The sequence below is a fragment of the Salvelinus fontinalis genome, chromosome 1, assembly GCF_029448725.1.
Source record: "Salvelinus fontinalis isolate EN_2023a chromosome 1, ASM2944872v1, whole genome shotgun sequence".
NCBI lineage: Eukaryota > Metazoa > Chordata > Actinopteri > Salmoniformes > Salmonidae > Salvelinus > Salvelinus fontinalis.
This window is the reverse complement of record NC_074665.1, coordinates 43,057,559-43,076,410: the sequence shown is the minus strand read 5'-3', so window position 1 is coordinate 43,076,410 and position 18,852 is coordinate 43,057,559. Positions and strand designations below refer to the sequence as shown.

Genomic DNA, 18,852 nt, shown 5'->3' with positions numbered 1-18,852 from the left:
GAGAGAATCAGCATGGCACGATCGTCCTCAAGGAAGTAGTCCATCACAACTTTTTCCCACTGACCTTTGTCGATAGCACCTGATCAGCAATGTTATTGAAAGCAGTAGCAACATATTTGCACTTCTGATGCTTGTCTGACTTATATCTTATAACGTTACATCTTTCGAAAAAACTGCAGTAGAAAGGATTATCTACGCATAATGAGCAGCTCATTTTATAGACAAGATGCTACACCGCAGACCAATCTGAAACTCATCTCGGCATGTCCAGGCCACTCATTATCTCAGCCAATCATTTCTAGCGGGAAGGTTCCTTACTTTTTCTTTGGCTAAACCAACTAGGCTCGTAATTTAACAACTTTATTCGTATTTACAGATGGCATAAAAGTTTGTTATGAAGGCACTTGAAAGTTCACATGTTCGAGAAGGCATTTCTGCCCCCCCAAAAATATATATATTTTTTAATGTTCAAACGGCTCTCCTGTGAAGTCGTGACTTGCGATATACACCGAGTTTGTGTGTGTGTGTGTGTGTGTGTGTGTGTGTGTGTGTGTGTGTGTGTGTGTGTGTGCTGTAAAAGGAGAGGATGCATATAGCTTAGTAGTGCTGTACACACATTTGTGTACCACATTATGGTGTATGTAATATGATCTGTCGATGACTCATTGTGTCTATTGTGTTCGTTGTGACTCATTACATAACATAAACTAGTCTAGATTAATGACTCACAGACACTACATGTAGGCTAAGCCTAACCTAGCTGTCGTGACTCTAAAAAGCTACACAGACTGACTGAACTTTGAACCAAAACATGAACTGTAAGTGTACGGAGAGAAGGTTTTAGATAATTTTCTCTTTTTTGCAGTTTTCTTTATTTCCTTATGGATCAGTCAAGTCAGACAAGCATCAGATCTTCAGTCAGGATTGGAATATTGAGCAGAATCCAATTAATTTGGTTGTAGGCAGATATACAGTGTCTAGTGAAATTCTTTACACCCCTGCACAATTTTCACATTCTGCAGCCTTAAATTAAACTCAAATGAACAACGATGAAATGAAACAACAAATTAAATTAGAATTTTCCCCTACTGGTCTAAATAACATAATGCACACTTTCAAAGTGAAAGAAAAATTATATACATTTTCTAACATTTATAAAAAAAATAAACGCAAAGATTTATTGATTGAAGTAGGTCGTCATACTCCTTGCTGTGGCACATCTAAATACATTCAGGAGCAAATATTTTCATGAAAAATCACACAATTAGCCTAGTTGAATTGGGGCCATCTGTGTGCAAAAGTATTGGTTCTCATAATAATAATAAAAAACTTCCTCTGTATATGTAATGTCCCTCAGCTGGTTAGTGAATTTCAAACAAAGATTCAACCTCAAAGTCACCAAAGTGCTTTAGAAACATGTCTGGGATACATTTTGAAATAATTCCAATACAGTGAATATCCCTTTGTTTATGGTCAAGTATGATGTTAAGCTGTGGAGGGTGTATAATATCACCATGGCACTGTAAGAATCTGGTCATCCTTCTTAACTGAGCTGCGTGTGTAACTCTTCATCCGAAGAGGAGGAGCATGGATTGAACCAAGACGCAGCGGTGTGATACGACATGATATTTAATAAACAAAACAGAAAACACGACGAACACTTGAATAATTAAAAAACAATAAACGACGTAGACAGACCTGGACGACGAACTTACATGAAACACGAAGAACGCATGAACAGGAAAACTGACTACATAAAACAAACAAACAAACAAACAAAACCGAAACAGTCCCGTGTGGCGTAACAGACACTGACACAGGAGACAACCACCCACAACAAACAATGTGAAAACGCCTACCTTAATATGGCTCTCAATCAGAGGAAATGAAAACCACCTGCCTCTAATTGAGAGCCATATCAGGTCACCCTTTAACCAACATAGAAACACATACATAGACTACCCACCCAAACTCACGCCCTGACCGTCAAACACATACAAAATAACAGAAAACCGGTCAGGAACGTGACAGCGTGAGAGACTGGAAACTGCTCAGGGATATCACTGTGGGGCCAAAGGTGATTTAAAACAGCCACGTAGTTCATTGCATGACCTGAGAGAAAAACAATGAATGGATCAACAACATTGCATTAACTACACATTACTGGCCTGTGATAATAATCCATTCCAAACCATCCTTCTTGTTTGCAATAAGACCATTCACCAATACTGTAAGAGAACTATGGCAAAGAAATTAACGTTTTGGCATAAATGCAAAACTTTAGGTTTGGGGAAAATCTAGCACAAAACTTCAGAGTGAACTGTCATCAACGTATGCTTCTGTATTCTCCCCTCTCTCTTTGGGCATTCACTTGCCTAGGCCCCATAGGTGGATCAAAAGGATCCCACCCTAGTCACCAAGTTAGCCGACAAATGTAGAGAAAGAGAAGTGCCTTAGCGGAATGCAATCCTACGATCCTGCGGTCCACAGACCAGAGCTCTACCATCTAAGGCAAAACCCAGGCTCTTGACGGAGACAATAGAATTCTCATTACTGCATGTTACAATAGTAAAAACAAAATCTGTTTGTCAACTCATTGCACTAATTGTATATTGAATGTAGTATTTGAGATGCTCAGACAAACCCTTGTATTTGTAGTTGGTGTTCTTCAACTCTAGGATGCACTAGACTGTAAGACAAACCCTACAAAGAAAAGACTTTACAGGTATGTGCATATGTGGTCTAAATAGTGAAGGCAGGGCTGTTTCTGTCACGACTTCCGGCGAATTCGGTTCCTCTCCTTGTTAGGGCGGTGTTCTGCGGTCGACGTCACCGGTCTTCTAGCCATCGCCGATCCACCTTTTATTTTCCATTTGTTTTGTCTTGTTTTCCCACACACCTGGTTTACATTCCCTCATTACTTGTCGTGTATATAACCCTCTGTTCCCCCCCATGTCTGTGTGTGAAATTGTTTGTTATAAAGTGTTTGTGCACTCTGACTGGTTCGCAACGGGTTATTTTGTACTCATACTTTGTTGTTCTGGGTGCCGTTGGTTTTGCACATTAAACTGCTCCGGTTATTACCCAGTTCTGCTCACCTGCGCCTGACTTCCCTGCAGCCAGTCACACCTCTTACAGTTTCAAACTGCAGTAGGATGGTGAATAGCATTTGGTTAATTTCTCTGGTAGCAGAACACATGGAAACCTGAATAGATCACGGGAGACAAAAGTTACAGACAAGAATGCATTTAAAAAATCATCATAGCAAAGGATTGTAGTTTGAAAGCTAGAAACGAACATCCTGGCAGTCTTAATAATGCCAACATAAGTAAGCTACTAGGATAGAGGCAGAGTTCTCTGCAATCATCCTACTCCAAATGTTGACATGGATAATGTGGCATTTCTTATGTGTCAGTATTTAAATGAATGGGTCCTGCCTTAATGACAGTACTGTATTAGCTTTACACGACTTGTCCTATAGATTTTTGCATTCTTAAATTATTATTTGTAATAAACTGATAGCTAAAGCTCCCTATCCCGAAATGACATGCTAGTGTTAAAGCTATCTCCTCATGCGAGCTAGCAACAGGTCTACTTGTTGAAGCTAACTAGCTAGCTAGTTACATTACCAATGTTGCTGCGTTCTAAGTTGAGAGTCATTTTACAGCATATCAAATCAAATCAAATTTCAGATCACATGCGCCGAATACAACATGCGTAGACCTTACAGTGAAATGCTTACTTACGAGCACCTAACCAACAATGTAGTTTAAAATTTTTTTCTTAACAATAAGAAATAAAAGTAACAAGTAATTAAAGAGCAGCAGTAAAATAATACTAGCGAGACTATATACAGAAGGGTACAGAGTCAATGTGCGGGGGCACTGGTTAGTTGAGGTAATATGTACATGAAGGTAGAGTTATTAAAGTGACTATGCATAGATGATAACAACAGAGAGTAGCAGCGGTGTAAAAGAGGGGGAGGGGGGGGCAATGCAAATAGTCTGGGTAGCCATTTGATTAGGTGTTCAGGAGTCTTATGACTTGGGGGTAGAAGTTGTTTACAAGCCTCTTGGACCTAGACTTGGCGCTCTGGTACCGCTTGCCGTGCGGTAGCAGAGAGAACAGTCTATGAATAGAGTGGCTGGAGTCTTTGACAATTTTTAGGGCCTTCCTCTGACACCGCCTGGTATAGAGGTCCTGGATGGCAGGAAGCTTGGCCCCAGTGATGTACTGGGCCGTTCGCACTAGGCCGAGCAGTTGCCATAATAGGCAGTGATGCAACCAGTCAGGATGCTCTCGATGGTGCAGCTGTAGAACCTTTTGAGGATCTGAGGACCCATGCCAAATCTTTTCAGTCTCCTGAGGTGGAATAGGTTTTGTCGTGCCCTCTTCACGATCTTGGTGTGCTTGGACCATGTTAGTTTGTTGGTGATGTGGACACCAAGGAACTTGAAGCTCTCAACCTGCTCCACTGCAGCCTTGTCGATGAGAATGGGGGCGTGCGCGGACCTTCTTTTTCCTGTAGTCCACAATCACCTCCTTTGTCTTGATCACGTTGAGGGAGAGGTTGTTGTCCTGGCACCACATGGCCAGGTCTCTGACCTCCTCCCTACAGGCTGTCTCGTCGATTTGTCATCGGCAAACTTAATGATGGTGTTGGAGTCGTGCCTGGCCGTGCAGTCATGAGTGAACAGGGAGTACAGGAGGGGACTGAGCATGCACCCCTGAGGGGCCCCTGTGTTGAGGATCAGTGTGGCGGGTGTGTTTTTACCTACCCTTACCACCTGGGGGTGGCCCGTCAGGAAGTCCAGTATCCAGTTGCAGAGGGAGGTGTTTAGTCCCAGGGTCCTTAGCTTGGTGATGAGCTTTGAGGGCACAATGGTGTTGAACGCTGAGCTGTAGTCAATGAATAGCATTCTCACATAGGTGTTCCTGTGGATCTGTTCTGACGTTATGCAAATTGGAGTGGGTCTAGGGTTTCTGGGATAATGGTATTGATGTGAGCCATGACCAGCCTTTCAAAGCACTTCATGGCTACAGATGTGAGTGCACGGTTCGGTAGTCATTTAGGCAGGTTACCTTAGTGTTCTTGGGCACAGGCACTATGGTGGTCTGCTTGAAACATGTTGGTATTACAGACTCGGACAGGGAGAGGTTGAAAATGTCAGTGAAGACACTTGTCAGTTGGTCAGCGCATGCTCGCAGTACACGTCCTAGTAATCCGGCTGGCCCTGCGGCCTTGTGAATGTTGACCTGTTTAAAGGTCTTACTCACATCGGCTGCGGAGAGCGTGATCACACAGTCTTCCAGAACAGCTGGTGCTCTCATGCATGTTTCAGTGTTATTTGCCTCGAAGCGAGCATAGAAGTAGTTTAGCTTGTCTGGTAGGCTCTTGTCACTGGCCAGCTCTCGGCTGTGCTTCCCTTTGTAGTCTGTAATGGTTTGCAAGCCCTACCACATCCGTAGAGCGTCAGAGCCTGTGTAGTATGATTCGATCTTTGTCCTATATTCGTCGGAGGGCATAGCGGGATTTCTTATAAGCTTCCGAGTTAGAGTCCCGCTCCTTCAAAGCGGCAGCTCTACCTACCCTTTAGCGCGGACATCAGTGCGGATGTTGCCTGTAATCCATGGCTTCATGTTGGGGTATATACGTACGGTCACTGTGGGGACCACGTCATCGATGCACTTATTGACGAAGCCAATGACTAATGTGGTGTAATCCTCAATGCCATTGAGGAATCCCAGAATATATTCCAGTCTGTGCTAGCAAAACAGTCCTGTAGTGTAGCATCTGCTTCATCTGACCACTTTTTTTTGATATAGTCACTGGTGTTTCCTGTTTTAATTTTTGCTTGTAAGCAGAAATCAGGAGGCTAAAATTATGGTCAGATTTGCCAAATGGAGGACGAGGGAGAGCTTTCTATGCGTCTCTGTGTGTGGAGTAAAGGTGTTCCAGAAGTGTTTTTCTTGCACATTTAAAATGTATTGGTGGTATTGCGTTTCTATAACTAAAATAGTCAAAAAAGACTTTACCTTATAGCATTTTGTTGGAAGGAGATCGCTCTCGAGCTGTTACCAGCTGTGTTTACTCCCTTAGGTACGGAGAACAGGATTGGCAGACGTGATTAGAATTTGATTTGATTTGATTGGTTTACTGTTTAATCCTTGGCAGCGTTTGCCTGTCCAGCTAGCAAATTTAAAATTAAGATTATTTTTATTTTTTAAATACAAGAATTGACATGGCCAACAAACAGAAATGTGTTCAGAATAAATAAATAAACCCAATATGTGAAATCTAGCTCCTTCTTCACAAAAACTAATGCAGATACAGTGCTTCGGCCCAACTCCCGAGAGGATGATTTTGATAGCCTAGCAGTCCTTGGTCCAACTGACTCGACTGCCCCCTCACAGAGAGAAAGAGAACTGCAGGTTTTCAGTGAATTTATGTAAATCACAATGCTCATTTGAATTTCCTGCGACGCAGGAAAATTCTCTGCGACAACAGATTGGTCCAATTAAGATCCCACGTCTGTATGTGCAACCATAAAGCGGCCGGGATAGATTTCAAATGGCTATTAACTTGAAGCACTTAGCTGATAACATTGCTTCTCATTATCCTGTGCTGTCTCGTTCTATTTCTATCTTTCTCTCCCTTGTTATGCCCCTCTTCCTGTTGCACCATTTTTATTTTGCTCCCCATTCTCACCATCCCTTTCCTTCACCTTCATCCCTACCTCTCTCTCTTTCGCTCTCTCCCTCCACTCCTCTCCATCTCTCTCCGCCTTTCCCTCTTCCTTCCCATGCCCCATCTCTGTCTGTCTTACTTATTGTACTTCTCTCTCTCTTCTCTCCCTGTCTCTCCCTCTCTCTAAATCTCTCTGTCTCTGTCTCCAGGCGTAGAGGAAGATGAGGACGTGAAGGTGATGCTGAAAGGCTCCAGCATGGTGAAGGTACGCTCCCCGCGCTGGCAGAGGAGACGTACGCTGAAGCTGCTGGACGATGGAGTCACCGTGTGGTGCGAGTCCGACAAGTTCTCCAGCCGCTCCAAGGCCCAGCAGTCCTGTGAGTGTGTGTGTGTGTGTGTGTGTGTGTCTGTGTGTACGTGCATCCCAAATCCATTCCCCCCAAAAACAGAGCATCAATATCATTGAATGTAAGCATACTCTATAACATAATGTTCTTACTAGATTGTTGTCAGGTTATTACATAACCTAGCTTTTTCCACTTTTAATAACACTGGTATAAGACAAGGCCTAATTCCAGACCTCGTATTGGAAATTGTAAGGCAGAAGAAGGAGATATTTCAGGGAGACAGTTTTATGAGCACTGATTGGAGGGCCTTTGGTTGAGTTGCAGTTGATCACAGACTTGGCATATGGGCTTGTAAGGTGAAACACATGTAAATACAACCCCTTATATAGGCTGTGTTAACGCCCTGCTTTGGGATGTGGGGTTCACTGTATGTACTCATACAGGCAAACACACACACACACACACACACACACACACACACACACACACACACACACACACACACACACACACACACACACACACACACACACACACACACACACACACACACACAAACACCAGTCATTTTAGTAGTGATGTATTTTCAACCTATCCTGGTTTAAGTTGAAACACATCAAATTAAAGGACATGATATGGGGGTAGGAGTTTCCCTCGACTGTGGTTTGTCCCATATAGTTACCATACAACACAATCATGGGGTACCACGCTCAACTTAGAAACATGCCCTTCAATTGCTGTAATAGTAGATTTGGTTTGTGATGTGGCCAATTATACCTTTAAACTTAAACCTGCGCCTCATTTCAGTGTAGATGAGCTTACTGTAGGAGAGATTGTAAAATATATCAAATACAAATAAATAGGAATAGCAGTAACTAATGCATTTTGTAAATAAAGAAAGACAGATTGCATGTCATCATTCTTACACAAATCATTCAGCTTCAATCTTAGCACATACAAAGCAGTTTAATTGTTTGAAATCTTCAAATGACAATATTGTGACAGTGCAATAACAATGTGAGGACTATACTTAGATATATAGTTGTGATTAACACATTATTATATATATTTTTTTAGATCTAACTAGTCAAGTCAGTTAAGAACAAATTCTCATTTATAATGAGGCCTACCGGGGAACAGTGGGTTAACTGCCTTGTTCAGGGGCAGAACGGCAGATTTTGACCTTGTCAGCTCGGGGATTCGATCCAGCAACCTTTCAGTTACTGGCCCAACGCTCTAACCACTAGGCTACCTGCCACATGAAATCATTGCAATCTGATTCCGCAGCTTTTCACACTTTAAAGTAAAGGAATAGAAGACATGTTCATCAAGGAGAGTATACAAAAACAGATTGATACTGTATATCTCTCATGAACAAAAACAGAACAACATAGTTGCATTCTTAGAAAGATAGGGAAGAACGTTGACATGAGTAATATGGCGAACACTTCATTACAACCTCTACATTTAAAGTTGTAAAGTAAAGTTGTCACGTCCCCAAAAAAAGTTCAATCAAACAAAGGCTGAACAAATACTGTACTCTACCCATGCTTTTGTCCTTCTTATCATATGTTTGATTATCAGCCTATTCACGTACTTTTCTACTCTCCTGGTTCTTCTAAAATCAGCCCTTGAAAAACAATATACGTCATAAGGAAGGCTGCGTCTATACTCGAACAAATCAAATGTTATTTGTCACATGCGCCGAATACAAAAGGTGTCGACCTTACAGTGAAATACTTACTTACAAGCCCTAACAATGCAGTTTAAAAAAAGGTAAAAATAGAAAATAATTATTTACAAACAATTAAAGAGCAGCATGAAAATAACAATAGCGAGGCTATATAAAGAGGGTACCGGTACAGAGTCAATGTGCGGGGACACTGGTTAGTCGAGGTAATTGAGGTAATATGTGCATGTAGGTAGAGTTATTAAAGTGACTATGCATAGATAATAACAGAGAGTATCAGCAGTGTAAAAGGGGGGCAATGCAAATAGTTTGGGTTGCCATTTGATTAGATGTTCAGGAGTCTCATGGCTTGGGGGTAGAAACTGTTTAGAAGCCTCTTGGACCTAGACTTGGTGCTCCGGTACTCTGCAGTAGCAGAGAGAACAGTCTGTGACTAGGGTGGCTGGAGTCTTTGACAATTTTTAGGGCCTTCCTCTGACACCGCCCGGTATAGAGGTCCTGGATGGCAGAAAGCTTGGTTACCCAGTGATGTACTGGTCCGTTCGCACGTTGAGGGAGAGGTTGTTGTCCTGGCACCACACGGCCTGGTCTCTGACCTCCTCCCTACAGGCTGTCTCGTTGTTTTTTGGTGATCAGGTCTACCACTGTGTCATCGGCAAACTTAATGATGGTGTTGGAGTCGTGCCTGGCCGTGCAGCCATGATTGAACAAGGAGTACAGGAGGGGACTGAGCACGCACCCCAGAGGGGCCCCAGTGTTGAGGATCAGCGTGGCGGATGTGTTGTTACCTACCCTTACCACCTGGGGGAGGCCCGTCAGGAAGTCCAGGATCCAGTTGCAAAGGGAGGAGTTTAGTCCCAGGGTCCTTAGCTTGGTGTTGAGCTTTGAGGGCACAATGGTGTTGAACGCTGAGCTGTAGTCAATGAATAGCATTCTCACATAGGTGTTCCTTTTTTCCAGGTGGGAAAGGGCAGTGTGGAGTGCAATAGAGATCATCTGTGGATCTGTTAGGGCGATATGCAAATTCACGTGTTATGGCGTACACCTGTCACCATCGTTACGCGCAACAGCACATTATGACACTTACCTGGAATCCATCACCTCCTTGATTACCTGCCCTTTATATGTCACTCCCTTTGGTTTCTTCCCCAGTCATCATTGTTCCTGTTTCATGTCGGTGCGCTGTTTGTGTTTCTTGTTTTTGTTCATTTATTCATTAAATGTATTCACTCCCTGAACTTGCTTCCCGGCTCTCAGCGTACATCGTTACAATTACACAGCATGTAAAACCCCCAATAAATCCCCTGCAACTTACATTTCGATGCACGCACAACATTCAGACATTCGTGTTACTGTCGACAATAAAAAAGTATTCCGAAACGTGCGTTTTCTCCCTTCGGACGACGACAACACTCTGACCTGAGTGGGTGGGTGCAGTGTCCAGATGCGCCTTCCCAAGCGCTCTGATTGGTTGGGAATGGCAGGGCTATGATGGGTGAGGGATAACTAAGGTAGGCTGAGCAGCCAAACTAACGGCACTTAAGGGAAACTGAAGGGACTGTGAGGGGGAGTTAGTTAGAGGGGAGAGGAGCAGGACGGCCTTTTTTTTACAGCCGCCCCAATATTTCTTATGGGAATATTAACATCCACGAAAAGGCCTCTAACCTAAATGGTAAAGTCTCCAATGGGGGCCACAGCCAAAGAGTCTGAAAAGCCACAGGCCTCGAGTGGAAGCTCATTCCTAGCGGCCTAATCCTACCTGGCAGGATAGGCAGGGCTTAGGGACCGCCCCGCGAGGGAGGTACACAGATACGCAGAGACAATCCTGGGCCACCCCATGGAATGCCATGCGGGTGGGGGAGGGCCCTCTAAATCAGCTGCTGCCGGGAAGCTGGGCCCCATTCTTAGATGCTGAGTGCAATGCCAGAAGCTGGCCACGACTGAAGCCTACTGCAGCAGAGAAATGTGGCATGCCAGCCACAACTGTCGTTGGCAGTTCTCTGGCTGCGGCTGAGGCTGATGACTCTTTCACACTGCTGAAAGCGATGACTCCCATGTTGGAGCATGTGCGGATCCCTGGGCGAGGATCATCAGGGATCTGGAGGCAGGGGTTGGCTGGGCCCCAGAGACAAGGTCAGGTGGCCTCCCACATGGGAAGGGTTGAGGGTCATCCAAGGCAGGAGGCGGGTGGCCCCCCAGAACTAGAGACAGCAGGCCCCCCGGGTCAGGGAACAGTGGTTCACCCAGGTCAGGGAGCTGAGGGCCTAGCAGGGTAGGGGATTCGGAACAATGCTAAATCGGAGGCTGCAAACCTAGCCAAGCAGGGAATGTATAGTTTAGCGCTAAAAAGGCGACTGGGTGCAGGCTGAGGGCTGCAAACAGTCTAACTTCACACCTAGAGAAGCAGATAACTCCAGGTCTAGCGGGACGGGCGACCCAGGGCCTAGGACTAGGGAAGGTGGTTTGGCATGTAGCACTGACCGAGCTGACTGCTTGCCAACTGAGGCTGGGGGCTGACAACCAACTGAGGGCAGATGTTACAGACCTAGTGGCGCAGAGAACCTATAGCCTGGCGGAGCAGTGGACTGAGGGTCGACTAGAGCTGGACACAGGGAAACTAGAACGGCTGAAGGCTGGGAGCCTAGTGCTGAAAACTTGACAGGGAGTCTTGACAGGGAGAATGTCTCTGTACCTGACAGGGAAACCGACCCTGGACCTGACTGGGAGAACGACTCTGGACCTGACTGGGAGAACGACTCTGAACCTGACAGGGAGAACGACTCTGAACCTGACAGGGAGAACGTCTCTGGACCTGACAGGGAGAACGACTCTGGACCTGACAGGGAAACCGACTCCGGACTGGACAGGGAAACCGACTCTGAAACTGACAGGGAAACCGACTCTGAAACTGACAGGGAAACCGACTCTGAAACTGACAGGGAAACCGACTCTGAAACTGACAGGGAAACCGACTCTGGACCTGACAGGGAGAACGACTCTGAACCTGACAGGGAGAACGACTCTGGACCAACCAGCGACACTGATGCTGGACTTGGAGAATAGTAGAGCTCTGGGACTACTAGAGAAACTGGTACCTTTTGAGCCTAGCAGGGCAGGAGCCTGATGACCCACCTGGGCTAGGGACTTAGTGCTGACAAATGCTGGAGACAACAGACCTAGTGCAGCTGGAGACTACTGACCTAGTGCTAGGGACTGAGGGCAGACGAGGGCTGAGGACTGAAAACCTAGCACGGGTAACTTGTGGCTTAGCAGGGGGTTCTAAGCCTGGTGGGCTAAGGAGCTGTGGGCTGACTATGTCTGGAGACTGCGAGCTTAGTACAATGAACTTGGGACCTAGTAAGGCAGGAGGCTCTAAACTTGGTGGGATAGGCAACTGCCTACCAACTAAGGCAGGGGGCTGCGATCTGAACAGGGCAGGATACACGAGACCTACTTGAGGGTCAGGACATACTTGGCCTACTGGGAAGGCAAGGAACTCTAAACCTGACCCTACCAGGAAGAAAGGGAACTCTAAACCTACCATCAAGGAAGGGAACTCTAAACCTACCATAGATGCAGGATACACTAGACCTACTTGAGGGGCAGGACACTCAAAGCCTGGACACTTTACACCTACCAGGTAGGCTCGAAACTGTAACTATAACCCTACCAGGTGGGCAGGGAACTCTAACTCTACCGGGAAGGAAGGGAACTCTGACCCTACCAGGAAGGAAGGGAACTGGACAACTAGGTCAGGGGGGACATCAGGGGTGACTTCTGGTGGGTCACCTGGGGTGATGTCTGGCAGGTCCCCTGAGGTGAGGTCTGTAGGTAGCAGGACCCTCGGGCTGGAACTATCACAGTGGTAGCAGGTGGGCCAGCAGGGACTCCAGGCCTGGGACTGGCAAGTCCCACCAGGCTGTGACTGGAGAGGCCCCAACGTCTGGGCTGTACTTCTGCAGTAGCTGCAGGCTGTGGCTCCATCCAAGGAGCGGGTGAAGAATCCAGTGCCAGGAGCAGTGAGGGGCTCTTGGGGGAGAGCAGGTGGAGTCTTTGTGGCTGAAAGTTCCAGAGTAGCAGACAGTCGGACCTCGGGCAGTAGGAGGAGTAGGAGTGATGGTGCTCCCATGGTGGTGACGATGGCTATAGCCAGGGAGGCCTAGAGCAGTGGTGGTCAGGAGACTAGCGGCGGTACTGGTGCTCCCGCAGCGGTGACTCAGGTTGGGAGGGACTACCCGCCTGATCTCTTGCTGCTCGTGACGCAGGTACTCGTATTCCCTCATCAGATCCCAACTGGTGAGGGTGTGGTCATTCCCTGACCACTGAGGAGGCCTGGAGCAGGGCTGGTAGTCTCTTAGATGAAAGAGGTGTGTAGGGCCTCGCAACTCATCTTCCTCAGATGCATGGCGGCTTCGTGTGGCGGTGTGGACTGAGGTGGGTGGTGACAGCAGCCTCATACGTCTTGGGGATGCTGGATAACTCGTCTGCATCCTGGGGAGAGGAAACAACTCCTCTTCTGGGTACTTCAACATCTCAAACTATAGCCAATCAGAATCCGCCTTGAAGGACCATGTAAAAACTATTGGTCGCTAAATCCTGAGAAATGACGGACCGTGTAGAAAACTGTTCTTCACTAAATCTGGCTCAAATGACAATTTTTTAGGTGAGGTATAACTAAGGTATGCTGAGCAGCCAAATTAACGGAACTTAATGGAAACTGAAGAGACTGTGAGGGGAATAAGTGTGTGCCCAGTGGGAGTGTACTACCACTGGGCAGACACTGGTTGAATCAACGTTGTTTTTACGTTTGAACCAATGTGGAATAGACGTTGAATTAACTTCTGTGTCCAGTGGGTCCCATTTGGAGGTACACTTTTTTTTTTACACCATCTGTTTACACAAAGGGAAGGGTTTCTTAAGGCCACACTGCAAATGTTTCAGTGATTTCAAATAATTACGTATTATTACCAAAAAAAGTTACCGCAGTTACCAAAGTTAGAATTTCTAAAGGAATGATATATCAAATCATATATTTTTTTCATGAATAAAATAGACAAATGAAATAAAAATAGAATCAAACAAAAGGATGTGATGCCTTTGCAGCCTTTGAAAATAGTTGAATGGTTAATGGATAATGATTAATCAGTGCTTATTCATCTAGGCTTATAAAACACATGTTCCGCCCGCTCAAAGTCCAAGCTCAGAAAAAGATAAAGGCATGAGGTAGCAGCTGATCGACAGATTAGATTGACAGTTGTGCTGTTTGATAACAAACCAGGACCAGTCCTGTGCTTCATTGGTCAAACAATGCACAAACAAGAGGGATGAATCTCAGCCCTATTTCATTAACCAGTTGGGCTGGTTAAAAAAGTTTTAAAGGCCCAGTTGCAGTCAAAAAATGTGATTTCCTGTGTTTTCCACACTTTGAGGTGAGGTTGGAATAATAGTGTAAAATTGTGAATATCATGATGCCCTTTAGTGTGAGATCTATTTGAAAAGACCGCCTTATATTTCAGCCTGTTTTGGTGGGATGGCGTTTTGGCCTGCCTGGTCACATCACCAGGTGGGAAATGAGTTACTATACCAATAGGAAAGAGAGTTCCAAACCTCTCTGCCAATAACAGCTAGCTTTCAGTTTTCCCCTCCCCACTTAGACCACTCCCAGACAATCCTAGCAAAATTCTTGCTTGAGAAATTGCTCTTTGCTAAGAAGTTATTTTTATTTATTTTTGATCATTTTGATTGAAAACAATCACAGTAAGGTACTTATCTGTTACCCAGAAATGATTTGATATTGAGATAAAACCGGCTGCATTGGACATTTAAAGATATTGTGTCAACGATAGTGGACATCATACCTGCTGTATTTCAAAATAGCCCATTAAACGATATTATCGTATACCGCCCTAACCCAAGCTGCGTGTGTGGGCATGGGTATGGGAATCTGTGTGCTTATCCACATGTGTGTAATAGGGTCCTCTCCTTTGACCAGCAATAGCAGGGTGTGTGTCCGCCCATCTCTAGCTCTGGAGAAGCCTAAAAAGCCTATCATTAAAACCAACATTTCTCTTCACTCACCATCAAAGACTAGACATGTTTACTCTGTAATAGCTATGGGCAGAACCTAGTTTGAGAATTCAGTTCAGCACAAATCACTTGGACTTTTACAGGAATCATGCACGTCAACGTGAGATGTGCATGAAAATGTGAGTTCCCCACACTAATCTAATGTTAGGATTCTTCCCTAGTGTCTCAGTCAATTAACGAAGCATACAGATCCCTATGCAGTTCTGTAGAACACAAAATAAATACACGCTGTTATATGCTCCCAAAGTGTAATTTATTGGGAGAACGTTACGACCCCAAACTTGGTCTTTGCCAGGACAAATTTTTCACCAAAACGTTGTCCTACTAAATTATACTTCGGGAGCATAATACCAGTGTGCAGATGTCTTTTTTTCTACATTATCCTCTCTAATCCAGCACCTGGGACAAGTGTTTTTATGGATGTGTGCATACACCCAACTACTTTCCTATTCAGATCGTCCTATTCAGTTCTTGCTTGCTCTCCACCAGAGCCCTGCACTCCCGTGGTAGAGAGCGCAGATAATGTGTGCTTGTAGAGTCTCTACCAGGGCCCGACACTTATTTTGAAAGTCGTTGCCAAGCTGGGTAACCAAGTTGGTTGCCAAAATCACTTATTTGGTCCATTTCGGTAGCCTTGGGAACTGGGCAGTGGGCAAACATTAATGTCTCCACTGTTTTCAGTGAGAAGTAGAGATAGACAAATAATATTAGCTAGCCTCACAGATGAATGGGAAATATGAATATGGCTTATTTTAGCCAGTTTATTGCACTGTGTGTGATTACCTAGGGAAACACACATGCACACACACTATCCATTTGCGGAAAAGAGGTAGTCAAGCAAACATGTTGAAAATACAGTAGTGTCTGCAAACACCTCTGTCCTATTTTCAGGCCTCCCTGTTTGCATTTGTGTGTGTGTGTGTGTGTGTGTGTGTGTGTGTGTGTGTGTGTGTGTGTGTGTGTGTGTGTGTGTGTGTGTGTGTGTGTGTGTGTGTGTGTTTGTGTTTGTGTTTGTGTACACCCGCATCATTGCCCATTCAGAAACCAAACCTACCTTCACCAAAATGACAGCTCACCTACAAAGACAAACAAAGTCAAACAAGAGTAGCTTGTATTTAGCTGGTAAAATCCCAATATTTATTGCGTAACTTCCACCCCGAAACAGTAGAGACTTACAGGCTACAATGGATAGAGCATTGAATGGACATGAATGAGCTACAACCATGCAATGGCATAGAACTACAAAAGCACAATATGTACGATTCTATATGATAATACACTGCAACAATAAACAGTAGGCTATGACACAGCACTACTCAATAACAAGGACTGTATCTAATAGGCATATATTACGTAGTGGAGTAGGCTAATGACTAGCATGTTTGCTAACAAGTATTATACTCCAGCATTGTTGAGTACTTGTTCGTGATTGGTTACAAAGGCATTCTAGAATGGACATTAAAACCAGATAACGGGACAGTTGAAAAGATATCGGGACACCTTGCAATATGTGCCTACTCATGCAGACCGTACTTGCTACAAAGTTACAGAAAGCTAAACCAACAACCAGACAAACCGAAATTGGATACATTGTAAATGCAGGTCCAATGAGGAAAACTTAGCTAGCTAGCTACCTAGCATTGATTTGTTTTTGCAGAGACATATTTTTTTTTTGCATTTGATAACCTAATGTGGCGAGTGATGAACATGAATTTCTCCAGTCCCTATGTTGCAGTAAGTGGCGCTATGCTGTCAAATCCTCCCACATGTTTCTAGTTTTACCTGCTGTTTTCAGCAACTGTTATTTTAGAATTTGGTTGTCCAGATTGGAAGGTTTGCTAGCAAGAAACTATTTAGCTAGCTTCTAGCCTAGTTTTTTATAAGCAATGCGATCTCCTTGTAATGAACAGTGGCGAGTGTCCTGACGAGAAAGGTAACTTTTCTCGCTATGCCAGGCAAAATCGGGCATCATCAGCTCATTGTTATGGATGTATCCAAATAAATGTCAATAGATAACAGCTTAAACCAACGCAAATGCAGCTACTTTTCTGTTATTCTGGCTGCAGAGGTTGTGACTGTGTTAGCCGTAGCTAACGTAAACTCACGTAAACTCGTACATCGCCTTGGTCCGTACAATTGCCCTTATTTTAGCGCTCCAAAAACGTAATACTTCCAAATCAACTGTAATGTCAATACCATTGTAAAGCACAATTTCTCCCCTTTCCAACATTATCAATTACATGACCTAAACGCTGCCTGTTTCTGCATAATTCAAGCAAGCAATGAGCCCCGTCGGGTCTTTTTTTAAAATGTCGGGTGGGGAAGCGAAACTAATGCGTGATAGTGAGAAGGAGAGAGGTTGTGTGGGAAAATTGCTTTTTTTCACTCGATCTGTCCAACTTATCACCTTATCGCCTCTAAAATGTAAATAAAACACTATAAAGAGTTTATATAATGTGTCATTACATACCTATTTGAAGGTTTGTGTCGAATTTGAATCGGGTTTTTAGGGCGGTGCTAAGGTGATCTTAGAAGTAAACAGCAGCTTTGAGAATGATGATCGCATGCAATGATGACGCAAAAAATTACTAGGTATCCCCCCCTTACCCCCGTCACTGTCCATTTCTTGTTTTTACACAATGAGAGAAGTGCTACACCTGGTGGAGAGAGATTGTAAGACAGAAATAGTTGCTTTATGCGTGCTGTACGTTACGACATGACACGTCACGATGTAACGGAAGGTCAGTTTTTTCAACTTTTCTCCAATACTATAGAGCCATTACCATGTCGATCAACGCTTGAATAGAAACCTAGTTCACACCCACGATTTTGAAGTCAACACAGTCGCTACAGTCCCATTAGTTTTCTTTGTAGCCTCGTTTGAATGTTGCGGTTGCGCACATTTGTACGGAATGGGGTGAGTTTAGGTTAGTTGGCTAACTAGCAAGCAAGGGACAAGAACGTTGCCGGAACATATAGACCGAACAACTGGGTCACGTCCATAAATATCGAACTAATCAAACAAACTAATCGAACGAACGACTAGCAACCAAAACGATGAGAAAGTATAAATTCTCTTAGAAAAATATAAATATCAACAAAAGGTTTTTTCTACCGGTAAATGTGTCCTTTAGCATTGTTTTCTTTGGCAACTGTGGTATAAGCAGGATAAATGCCTCCGATCTGTACATTACCTTTGAAAAATGAACTCGGCTCCGCCTCGTCCCGCATCGTCGTCCATTATTTCCAAGGTAATGTACAGAACGGAGGTGTTTATCCCTAACATAAACAACGGCAGTGTAAGAATGGACTGTATTTACATGACGGTAAGTTACCTAAAGCAGAGCTACAGGTGAAGGAGACAGTATTTTTATTTTTATTTATTTTTTACCTTTATTTAACTAGGCAAGTCAGTTAAGAACAAATTATTATTTTACAATGACGGCCTACCCTGGCTAAACCCTCCCCTAACCCGGACGACGCTGGGCCAATAGTGCGCCGCCGTATGGGATACATACATAACATAATAATTGTTATATTATGACTACTTATAGACGCATACAAAGCCAAATTAAACAACAACTTACTTTGTGTTCACGCATCCCATGCACTTAACTCCACCCACGATAACACTGTCAGGCTCAAGGCAATATTTATACTCTTGCGGGGAACGTGCAACGGACCTGTCTGACCAGTGCAGGGCTAGCTATGAGCATCTGACCAATCAGATAATGCCTGATCGGTGCATGGACAGAGTGTGGAATGCATGGAGAGAGCATGATTGGCTGAAGCCACGACCTGGGGATGATCGATATCTCTCACGTGAGGGGAAGCTAGACTACATGGCACAAGACAGATATGAACAAAAACACAAACGCAAGACATTAGTCCCACAGCGCCCTCGGCAGGGGGGTTCTGTAGCACATGAATAAAACATTTATGCACACATGACTAAGTCACTTTGAATAAAATTGTCTGCTAAATGGCATATATTATTATTATATTATTCTTGGCTTAGGTGCTTTAGTGGTGTCTGTCTT

At 44.4% G+C, this 18,852-nt stretch overlaps 1 protein-coding gene across 1 annotated transcript in view; it reads left to right on the top strand.

Annotated features, from left to right (window-relative positions):
- The window catches only part of plcd3b (phospholipase C, delta 3b), a 56,037-nt gene that overhangs the window by 11,892 nt on the left and 25,293 nt on the right, over nt 1-18,852 (top strand). The window contains exon 2 of the mRNA XM_055922113.1: nt 6,898-7,065. Coding sequence (XP_055778088.1) covers nt 6,898-7,065 — 168 coding nt within the window. The remainder of the gene's footprint in view (nt 1-6,897; nt 7,066-18,852) is intronic.